General features: G+C 37.1%; 1 protein-coding gene across 2 annotated transcripts in view; it reads left to right on the top strand.

Annotated features, from left to right (window-relative positions):
* The window catches only part of si:dkey-238f9.1 (chemokine-like protein TAFA-2), a 70,792-nt gene extending 69,193 nt beyond the window's left edge, over positions 1-1,599 (top strand). For both annotated transcript variants that reach the window (XM_026348869.1, XM_026348870.1), the window contains exon 5: positions 821-1,599. In XM_026348869.1, the coding sequence (XP_026204654.1) occupies positions 821-832 (12 nt within the window). In that variant the 3' untranslated portion in view covers positions 833-1,599. The remainder of the gene's footprint in view (positions 1-820) is intronic.
* Positions 1,600-12,217: the final 10,618 nt, after the last annotated feature.

The following is a 12,217-nucleotide window of genomic DNA, read 5'->3' on the forward strand; positions in this document are numbered from 1 at the left end:
TGTTCATCCAGCGTTGAACACAGTGTCCACCATCTTAGTTTAGCTTGTTAATATGCTGACATTTGCTAATTAGCGCCTAATAGAAAGTCCAGCTGAGGCTGACGTCACTAGTTTTGTCATTACATATTTAGTCATTAGCCAGAGTTTTAGAGAAATTTAAATCTTAACGTGATGGGGAGCTGGATCAAAACGTAATGGATGACCAAAGTAGTATAATTACAATTTATCCTAGAGGCTACTTATCTGTACCAAATTTGAGAGACACCTCAATCACATCTGCATATTCCATCAATATTTTAGTAATGGCAGAAAATACAATGTCACAGTCATTAAGATTCAGTCTTGAATACCATATATATATATATAAATTAATTGCATATTCAAGTTTTTTTAAGAAAAACACCAAAAGTCATTTGTTTCCCACTTGTCTAATGTGATAACTGTTTATTCTCTGAGTTATATATGAGTAAACTGCATGGGTTTGATGAATAGAATATGTCAACTTGGGCTTTACAGAATTGTGGCGCACATTTTTCACTATTTTTATGACATTTTATAGGCCAAACAATTGAGTAAAAAATAAAATATAACAAAATAATTGTGAGGTTTATTGATGATGACACTAATGTAATTGTAGTCATAATTTGAAGGAAGTGATGCCTGTCAAGAAAATGATTTACAAAACAGAGAAGTAACTTATAGTAAGATTAAACAGATATTTATCCATGTTGATAAAAAACATTGTAGACTGAATTAATTTATAACATTGACTTTTTTGTGAATAAACCTCCTTATGTTATTTCTTTTCTTTTCTTTCTAGGTCACACGATAGTCGTCTGTTTCTTGGATAACCTTGTTTGGAACCAGATGTTATTTCTTTGACCCACACCAGGACATTTGGATATCATGTATTTTGAAGCGTGCTGGAAACCAGGGCCTAACAAGGACAATGATGATGGACGTCCCACTAAACGAATGGAGAATAAGGACCAGGGAGCGTCATATAAGACTACATATCCAAACAGATTCCTGACTTTAGATCCAGCATCAACAGTAGCTGTCTGTAGACTCTACTGGCCACCAGATCTCTCTTTGTATTATAATTTTATTCCTATGGACTAGCAGATTTATCCATGAAGATATTAATTAACTAAGAGACCATGGATCAACACCAGAAAAAAACACCCTCAAAGCAAAATCATGTGATGTGAAACTTTTGTGTTACTTTCTCGCAACAAAGAGCTCCAGGACTCTCGATGCATATCTGTGTTGAAGATCTAGTGAGATCATAAGCATTTTCATTCCTTTTAGCCTTATGGAGCAGATATATCTTCTGTTTCTTGTTTTGTTGATTTGAAACTATCAAGTGTTTGACTTTCTTAAGTTTGTTAGGATGTCAAGTCTTCTTTTCCAAGACAAAAGAGGATGCCAACACAATAAAACACAGAAAAAAATTTATGATATTTGTCTACAAGTCACCAAGAGTCAATACAGCTGAGTTCTGCCAAAATGTTTTAATCGTATTTGTTGTTTTCAAAGCTTGGTGACTACCATTGATTACAAATGTCAGTATTATCTCAATAAATCTAAGTCAATGGATAAAACCCTATGGACAAAATTGGAATTTTTACTGTCAATATTACTGCTCTTTGTACATCAGGACACACTGTGGTACAGTGTACGCAGCTGTTGGGACTTAAAATAATCTGAGAAAAAAAGGAGTAGGAAGCGAAAAACTCATGATGGAATAAAAAATGTGAAAATCAGCAAATGCAAAAAATAGGCCATGTTCACAAATACAAAAGGGACAATCTCGCAGCACTTTAAATGAACAGACTTCACAAAAAACCATCTGAAATCTGGTCCAGGGAGAAACTGATAATTAGCTCTCACCATAAAACAGCCCTAATCCTATGTGATTCATTTCCAAAACTAGATGTTGTCAGCATCCGTGCATCTGTTTATTATATTAAATATTACTCATTACCAGCCAAGCTTTAGTATTTATAGTTTTTATTTTTTATAAAAAATTTTTTGAATGACTTCCCTTAAGGCACTGCCTGACAGAAATCCCAAAACCATTGTTAGTGTGTGTCATTAAAAGCTTACAGAAAATAAACCTGAGGGATTGAGGCTGGGTTCTGTGGAGCAAGAGAGTGAGAGAAAATGGACAAAGACAGGAACCAAAACACAATACTGAAAGATTATTTAGCCCTAGGGACTATGGTAGTCTTCTAAATATGTGGGGTCCAAGGGCCGAGAAAATGGTTATCTGTGCTGACATACCCGATTCAGCAGAGTATTTGGATCTTTGCACTTTTGTTCACTTGTTTTGTGTTGATTTAATGTGAAGTGGATAAACACTGCAATTTTGTTCATCAATATACACATAGTGACAAATAAAAAAAAAACATGCTTTAGAAAATATTACAAAGTTATTGCAGTCAGTCCAGTAGTGTTTAGGCTGTAAGTCTCTACAGGCTTCTTCACATATCTGGACTTAGAAAGTTGTTTCTTTCTGATAGATCTTCTCATAGTCCATCATTGTATTTGTGGAAGGTGAACCACTACCCTAGTCTCAGGTCATTTCAGCTTTATAAACTTCTTTGTACAGTATTTGGCTGCATTCATCCTTCCCCCATTTCAGACGGCAGAGCATGATACTGCCACCACAGTGCTTCGTCATAGGGAGGTATGAGCACACTGATGAGCAGCATATAGTCCAGCCCTGATCTGTGCCTTGCCAAAAGTTTATTGAAGAGCTGTACAGAGAGTTCCCTGGACCTAATGGCTTGGTGTCTGTGAAGACTAAAACAACTGTCAGAGATGTATTTATATTTCACCAGCATGTGACACTTAAACCTTAGGGACCAGAAACTACGGTATATAATATGGAGGCTTTGATGTGATAATAAGTGACATTTCTGAGATTGTCACTAGCGGCCATGTGTAAGAGCGACATCAGCATACCTTCAAAGAATAACAATCACAAAATTTCAACAATAAACCTTGTTGAATGATTTTTTAAGAAAAATAACTTGATAACTTGTGAACTTACATAAATTCACACACTGAAGCAGAGAAAGCTGCAATCAATCGCGAGGTGTCTTCACTTGAAACAAACCACAGCTTTATGATGGATTTCATGTTTTGTAAGTCAATTTCTGTCTGTAATTGCACTGTAACAGTGAAGTCACTGCATAATGCTCCTTATACTAAACATAATTAATTAAGCCAAAAATGTAGAAGGCTTGCTCCCAACGATCAGACCCTAGGGACTGGCACTGAAGAGGGAGAATAAGGAGGGCTGCTATGGTTAGCGATCCAGGTTGCCTCTTGTTTGGTTAGAAATCATTAAATTACAGTAATGACTAATTTCTCATTCCTGCATGCAATGCACCGGAGACCACCATGGATTTAATAAAGATCTGGCGATGAATTACAAACAGTGTACGGCTGAGGAAAGGCTACGTGATTATACAGAGTAATTCAAAAGTGCATTAATAAAACAATACAGAAACATGGCTAAATCATTTGAGATAAAGGCTATTTGCATAATTCATTAAGATTAATCAGACCAGGCAATTCACCACAGTGCTCTGAGGAACAGAGAGAGAAGACATGAATTCAATCCCCAGGAAAAACCCTTTCTATCTACAAACAATGATACAAATCTACCCTTGGATCAGAGAATTAACCTCTGTGCGTCAGTCAGTCACCTTTATATGGGCTAATATTCTATTAATAATGAAAGATCTTTTCATACCATAGATCCTCTGTTCCTCTAAAGCTGAATGGAAATGTGTTCTGCTTGTTTGGAAATCACATTGTGGATCTGAGCGCTGCGTGCTGTTATTGATGTGTTTGATCCTCTGCAGTAAAAGGAGTTTGGCGGTGGTCACAGATTGCATACTGTAGATAAGTCACCTACTGTGCAGGCAGAGCAGATCTACAGCCACTGATTCTGACTGATATGAATATTTAAAGGATTAGGTTGCCACAACTCCTGAATGTGACTGTTCCCTGTCAGGAAATAGTCTGGTTCTAATCTTTGTGCTAAGGGGGTTTCATGTTTACTGTGCTGACATGAGACTGGTGTCAGTCTTTTACTGTAATTTTTTGAAATTTGAAAGTGAATACGTGTATTTCCAAAAGTGTAAAACTATTCCTTTAAAGCCAATAATGTTTTCAGTGCTAAATATTAATAATAGTACTAATAGTAATAGTAGTTATAATAGTTTTCCTGTAAAATAATGCATAATTTTCCCTTCTTCTCCAAAAGGAAAACATCTCAAAAAACTGAATTTAAATTATCCTGCACATTTAATATCTCCAGTGTAACTCCTACTAATGAAACTCTTTGGGGCGGGTTATAATATGTAGGTTATTTGCTTATAACTGGCTTCATTGCAGGTTTTACTGGCTGATTTCTCTGAAACTTTTGATTAAAATCCTCCCACACCTCCTCCTTGGAATAAATTCACTGGCCTGCATCTGAAATAGAAAATAGTATTATTGAAATGGCATTTTCTAACTGTGGTTGAGGAAGTACACACATCTTATTGGAAGTGGATGACACTGACTCACCAATCCTATTTTTAATGGAAGACCAATATTAGACTAAATATTCTGTTCAGTTTTATCGCAAAGCTGCAGCTTTTCTGTTTGTAGCATTTTTTTTTCAGTGAAATATTTCAACTTAATTGAGACAAAAAAATAAATAAGCGCACTAAGAATCTGTTTCTTTTTTAAGGCTTATCTAAATCAAAAAAGATAATAATCAGAGATTGGTAGAGACAATTTTCCATCCCCCAAAGAATAACAGGAACAAATCACAATGCGCGTTTAGATCTAAATCAAGAAGGGTCTTGCACTCTATGAAATGTGGACACTGAAAACAAAGCTCTCAGTTACACAAACACCTTATGGTGGGCTTTATCTTGACAGGATGAATTAGTTTAAAAAACTGTCAGATACACCCCGCAGAATTAGATTTTCTCATTTCATAATGGAAGCTGACAGACTGTAATGAAAAACCGCTCGCTCTTAAAAAAACACTCGAGATGAACTGTAGAAGTCTAGCTGAAAATCTTTCCAGTGTTTCTACGTAATCTAATTGTGTTTTTCTCTCTTTTTTAATATCTGGGGTATTTTTCGACCTAAACTGGAAGTTCCAATTCAGTTTGGGTCGGAGTTTGATGTTATTTCTGACGGGTGTTTCTGTTATTCTCGTCAAACATAAGCAGTTTATTTTGAAGTGAGTTGTGCCTCTCTTCCTCTGTGTACCGCTGTGACCTAAGGCATAATGGGATTATCTTGCTCAGGGCCAGATGCAGATGCCTTGAATTCTAATATGAAAGTATTCCTTGCTGTACCTGACACCTCCTCCTCACTGTGTTTCTCATGCCTGACTGGACTGTGAGGCGATTAGCCCATGAATCACAACGCAGCCTGAGAGCTGCTACAGCATGTCATTCGCACATCTTGTTGAGGCTTCCTATCAGAAAGGGTTTTTTTTATTGCACTCTTTCTGGCTATTTACAACACCACATACTGTACCTTCACATGCACCAACAACAAGTTCTGTGGGAAGTGAGTGTCAGCTAATCATACTGAGTTTTTCTGTAGCCCAAAATGCTGTAGACTAGAGGAATGAGACTGAGCTGCTCTGCTCAGCAAGTCTCAAGCTGCACACTACTCTATAGGCGCTCATGTCCAAGTATGGTGTTGACAAGACATTAGTGCTGGCCAGTGCATTTGCTCTTGCCCCTCATCAGAGACACTCTCTGCTCCCACACTGCATTATCACAATGCCCTCGGGTCAGTGAAAAGGCCTGCAGTAATTTGAAAAGGAAATTATCTTTTGTAGAAGTTACTCAGACAAAAACAGGGAAAGAGGAAGAAGGTGGGGGTAAGTGGGTGTCTCCGGGCAGGGGGAGTTGATAGAAAAGTGAAAAATGCTACTTCCTCTCTTTGCAACCTGTGTTCAGGTTAATGGGAGTGAAGTTTGCAATGAGCTCAAATCTATCTGGGTGGGCAGAGGGAAAGTCAGAGACTCACAAAATGACATTCTGATGGATTTCTAACTGCCTTTTTTCTCCTTGGCCCCATTTCATAGTGCATAACTGTGCATTTCTTTCTTTATTTATTTATTTATCTCATTTCCTGCTTCTGTAAATAGCACCCATGTCTTGGCTAATGGTCAGGTTAAACTATACCAGGAGCAGAGCCGGTCATGTAACATCTGATGATGGAGGCTACTGGAAGATAAATCCAGTGAAATTAAAGTATATTTATGTTTTAGGTGGGGTCATTTCACTGAAAAAATGGAACACTTATTATGTTTGTGGGGTGAAAATGTCCTTCCCAGTGCTTCAAAGAAGCTGGATAGCTTCAGCTAGCTACACAATCTATCTAGCACTTTGGTGCAAAGTTAAATAGGTTATCAGTTATTGATCTGACTGATCATCTGATGATAAAGACTTTGGTGAAATGCTTACTTTTGACTATTAGTTAGACTATTAGTTAAAAACTATTAGTATTTGCTCCATGTTTTCATTGACTAACTATCTTAAAAACTAATGACAGTCCCATCAGCTTTGGCAGAATTTTTTGTTTAGTGTGAATTAGCAAATAAAACACTGAACTGAGATGCTGAACATTGGATACATTATATTTGCTAAACATAAAAATGAAATTATCTGCCACCTTTAAACTTTAAATTAAAAATAAAGTGTGAAAATTCAGTGTTGTTTAAAATGTTTAAATTAAATAATAAAATGTTTTTCACCACACGGCGCCAACTGATATTTATGTGCCACCCTGTCACAGCCATACGGAAGATGGACCTCAGTGATAAATACAAATGACTTATCAAAGTAAGTAGCTCGAGCTGCTTATGCTCCACTCGACGAGTGCCAAAGAGTAACTTAAGATCTGTGGCCCATAAGGTATGGGGAACTTCCTCCAACAGATGTTCCTGACTAATTATCTATTGTAGCACAGATCTCACAATCCCTCAGTTCCTCTGTTGTCTTCCGGTGGGGGCCTGGTCATCCCTGTTTCATCTCCGTGGCTTGGTCTCCTCTTACCTGGGGCACTCCTCTCCATCTGTGAGGGGACCTGCAACATACCTCACCATATACACACCTTTAGCTTTCATTTTCAAGTGGGACCCATCCCTGCTGTTTAAATTCAACGGGTTAGGAGTTACATAAAGTGCAATAGTCTACAGCTGGTATGTTTAGTAAATTAAATAATAATATAAAAAACAGCTGTAGCATGGTGTACTTTAACTTATTCATTCAGATAAATTTTATGCACACATGTGAACAATAGTTGAAAAAACATAAAGCTGAAAGACACATTTCTAACACTTATACACCACCAAGTCACAGCACTTAACTAGCTGTGACTTGATCAAAGGTACTTTAGCCGCAGTGTGCAGAGCTAATACTATTAATATGCTCTAGCATCCGAAACAAAATGTGTTCTGCTCTTAACACTGTTTTCTACAATGAGCATGTTGGCGCATTTATTCTTGATGAATAATTTAGCAAAAGAGCGTTTACATGGAGAGTAAATTGAAATTGCGTGCACACTTTCACAAATGCAGCCTGAATTTTTGAAGAAAGCAAGGTCGGAGTAAAATTGTGGGGTTTGCTACATAATGTGAAATGACAGAAAACCTCTGGTTCTGTCAGCTGTCTGAAACTCCCCAGTCTTTACCAGCATGTTTCATTCAGACTAATGGTGGAGCTGGTGGAGAAAACCCTTTGTGCACAGAGAACTCCAGCAGCACCTCAGACAACCCAGGCTGCAGCAAAGCAGAGCTAGAATGGATTAAGATATGCTTGGCTACCTTTCGCAGTCCTGTCAATGTGGGCTGGGTGTCTGTACCGCACAGATCAGAGAGACACAGGAAGGTCATTGCCGCTGGGAAAAGAAGGCAGTGAAAATATTGTCCTGACAAGATGTAGAGTGACTTTTGCAACCCAAGGCCCGTGTTTTAGATTAAACCATGTTGGCTGATAGAAGAGGTGAAGTCAAAGTAGGTGTAAAAGGGGGGTTGGGGGGCGGTGATGCCGCTACCTCCAAATTTGCAGCGTCCTCCTCTAAACCAGCTTACATAAGAATTTTTGAGCATGCCTGATCAAAGATGGTGTTAATGTTTCAAGACATGCTGACCTATTTACCATTAATGAAAGAGTTATTTTCAGCCGCAGATTAATATTAATATACATGTTTATAAATCAACTACTCTGTAATTTGTAGCCATAAGTGTAGTTCGCTGATGCATTACTTTATAATGTGTTGAATACATTGTTTGACAATGATGGATTATTTGTGTAGATTTTCATATAATTTGTTGAGAGTAAGAGTCTTGTGTGTTAGGCAAATCCTATTCTTTCTACATGTTTCATCCACTGATGTACCTCTCTTTAGATAGTGACCAGTGACAGTGACAGTGAAAATTTGGCACTAGGTGAGGACCTTTGTTACATGTCATATCCTCCCTCTCCACATGTTTCTGCATCTTTACTAATCTCTACTATCAAGCGGCCTAATAAAGACTATAATGGCAAAAACAAACAAAAAAAAATTATTTTTCTGTCTTTCAGTATGTTCGTACACCAACAGAAAAACCTATTTGATGTTCTTACCACTTCCTGTTGACTGCAACAGAAACAGAAATACTAAGTGTTTACTGAATTTACTGAAGAATACAAGCTGATTTTCCTCTACATGAAAAAAATAAATATTTCGATTCTGTTGGTGTAGGTGGGACGTGGTATCTAGACAAATACACCATGTAAAACCATTTTTAATCAACAAAGAGAATATGTTTTATTTATTCTGTTGGTAAATGACGATAAAATAAATGTGCATGATAAAATAGAACTAGTTTTCAGTGCAACTTTTGTCAGTACTATTATTTTTCTTCAGTGCCAATTAGGTTTTTTTTTCAGTACAACTTGTTTCAATGCCAACTTTCTTTTTCTTTTTCATCTAAGCCTTCATTTCCAATGCCAAACTTTTAAGGTGCTGTTCTGGCTGCACAAAATGATAAATTTAAGGCATCCAGATTTTTTATACTTTAGATGGACAGTACCTTATAATAGACCAGTAAGGGAATGCTTTTTAACCAAGTGATATTTCATGCTCTTCATTGGTTTAGCCCAGCTTTTTTTGCTATATTGTTCATTAGACCGGCCAGTTAAAGAACTGTCTGTTTATTTCTCAGTGCATTTACAGTTTAAGGTTTGGTTTTGGCATGGTCCAGAAAGGACAGCACTCAGCAGCACTAGCCATTAGTTAGGCTGATTCAGGCTGTTAGCCATTTTTAATTTCCCATTAGACCCACAAAAGCTCTATTCGTGTTCTCTCTCAGGTAACTCATTAATTTGCTGTGATGCATATGAGCTGGTGAGTGAGGGCCTCTTGCCAAGAATTGGTTAGCATTTTATGCATAAAAGAAATACATAGTGGAGCAGATGGTTACATTAGGGACTGATGATACTGACACAATGCAGTATGTGAATATGTCTGTGTGTTAGTGTGTGGATACAAATAAATGACATACTCTCATATGTGTGTGTTTTAAATAGCAGTATTAGGGAGTGATGATGTGTATAGAACCCATATTTCATGCCTTTGCTGTAGCTGAGTGTGAATCTGCTCTTAACAATCTATTACTGACACTGGGAAACGCAAATCTGGCAACATTTGGACCACAGAGAAGGGGAATGATTACTCACATGGTATAATTTCGCCTATAGTATCAGAACAAATGGGAGCTAACAGACGGCCCAACACTGCAGGACTTCACTTTTGTTCAAGTCCAGCATGCTTGCCTTTGTTCCACTTGTTCTCGGCACAGTATCACGCTCTGTCTGTTGTCTGTCTCTGCACAACATCACTCGCCTTCACATCAGATACAACTGAAGTGCACTGCATGACTGGTTTTATGAACGTGTTTTAAGGTGTATCGCCTCTGTGGTCGATTTATTTATGTGATATACTTTGATAGTAGTGGACAAATGAAACAAACCTTGTTCCTAAATCTACAATGTATGTGTATTATTAATGTCAAGTGGATTCAGGGCTGTGTCTAATGCTTAATTTTAATTCCTCCTGGTTTGCCAAGAACTTGACGGATAAAACCGATTGAGGGGCGATTCATTTACACTAATATAAAACACAGACACACTACAAGTCTTCACATGTGAAAAGCAGCCATCAAATGCCTGACATTTTTATGTCACTGTGCCGGTGACAGCCATGGCCAGAGGCAATATGTTTTCAGGTTGTCCCTCCTTCTGTCCCATTGAACATGATACCTCAGGAACACCTTGAGGGAATTTCTTCAAAATTGGCACAAACGTCCACTTGGACTCAAGGATGAACTAATTAAATTTCAGTGGGCAGACGTGACCACTATGACCTCATGTCTGTCAGATTTTACAAATGCAGTGTCTCAGGAACGCCGTGAGGGATTTTCTTACAACGTAATGTCCACTTGGACTCAAGTATGAACTTTTGGAGGTCACAAGTAAAAGGTAAAGGTCATCGCAACCTCATGTCTATTCCTGTCCATGTGGCCTGTTCTTGTGAATACAATATCACAGCAACACCTTGAGGGGATTTTATTACTGGCACAAATGTCCACTTGGACTCAGAGATAAACATGAATGTAAACTGCAACATGACTGCTTGGTGGAGATAGACAACCACAAGTTGGTCATTCTGGTTGGTTAATAAATGACCTAAGTGCTTGATTTCTTATCACAAACTTTGACAATCCTTTTTATAATTTTAATCAATTAAACAGCTCATTATTTCAGCACTGCATGGATTAATGGAGCTTCATGAAGGTGTGATCAGTCAGAAATCTTTGGTTTGATGGACATTGAAGCTTAGGGGTTGAAATTAATATATTTTAAGTCGACCTGTCATTAACACAAAGAAGTAGAACAACATACTGACTGATATTCAACTATTCTTTAGTCTTTGAAGAATAGCTTTATTACAATTAATGAACACATAAACAAAAAAAGACATATATTAACTGATTCATTACTTACAATTACAATTGATTGATTGAGGAACATTTCCACCAGCATTTCTAGTAGGGAAAAGCCTATGCTGCAAAAAAACACAAGCAGTTAGAATGAAGAAAAGAAGCAAAGAAACAGAAACCCTCGTGGAAGAACCTCTGAGAGGCAGGAGCCATTGCAATTATAAAAACTATTGACTTGTGTTTCCCAAGGTATGATCAATTACAAGGCAATTTATTTTCTGTGACAGGAGGCTTGCATGGGACACCTCAGCTGATGTGTGCCAGAGATCAGGGACAGGATAGTCCTCAGCTGGAAAGACAGAGGAGAATCGAGGAAGGTCATTCATAACTTTGTGCACTCAAATATTTTTGTTTGAAATGTTGTTTTACAGGTATGTTTTTAGTAGTTATCCACTCTGACGACCTTCTACAGAACTGACAGTAAATAACAGAGTATGTTAGAGTCCACAACATCCATTTAATCTTCATACAGTAAAGTACAGATATATTCAACAACAACTCTGTCACATATTATAATGGTAGACTTTCAATATGAGAAATTCCAGTTTAATAAAAGTACAACCTGAAAGTGTATTTTTAACACATATGAACATTAACTTTTACTGTTCTGTGGGTTTTATATAACTTGACACAACCTCCTCATTTCCTGTCAAGGAATACAGAACATTAATTAAAGGTTTTCCAATTTATCAGGAGTCTTACAAGGATTTTAAGAAAGTGGGATTTCCTATTCACCAAATTATTCAAATAAACACAACTTTTCCCAGACATAAATCCTATGAAGAAATAATTAACCTAAAATCAAAAACAAACAACAACAATCTAGTTTTCTACTAATATGTTATACCAATTATGGTTTATGTGAAGTCCCTAATTCTAACATACTGAGTATATAAATACATCTATTTTCTTGTTGTGAAAATGCTGATGAAACATTTTTTTATTTTCCTGTGAAATACCAATAAAATAACGAACATCAAGATCCTTACCTTTTCAGTGTCTCAAATATTATTTACCACTTTAACCTTCAAGACGATATTTGTTTCTTTGATAAAATAAGTCTATTTCATCTCTAGAATGTGTTGTTTGTTCTCGTGGTTTAATGGATTTTTATTTTGTATTTAGGGTCAAAACTCC

Source organism: Anabas testudineus, chromosome 5 (genome assembly GCF_900324465.2).
Source record: "Anabas testudineus chromosome 5, fAnaTes1.2, whole genome shotgun sequence".
Classification (NCBI taxonomy): domain Eukaryota; kingdom Metazoa; phylum Chordata; class Actinopteri; order Anabantiformes; family Anabantidae; genus Anabas; species Anabas testudineus.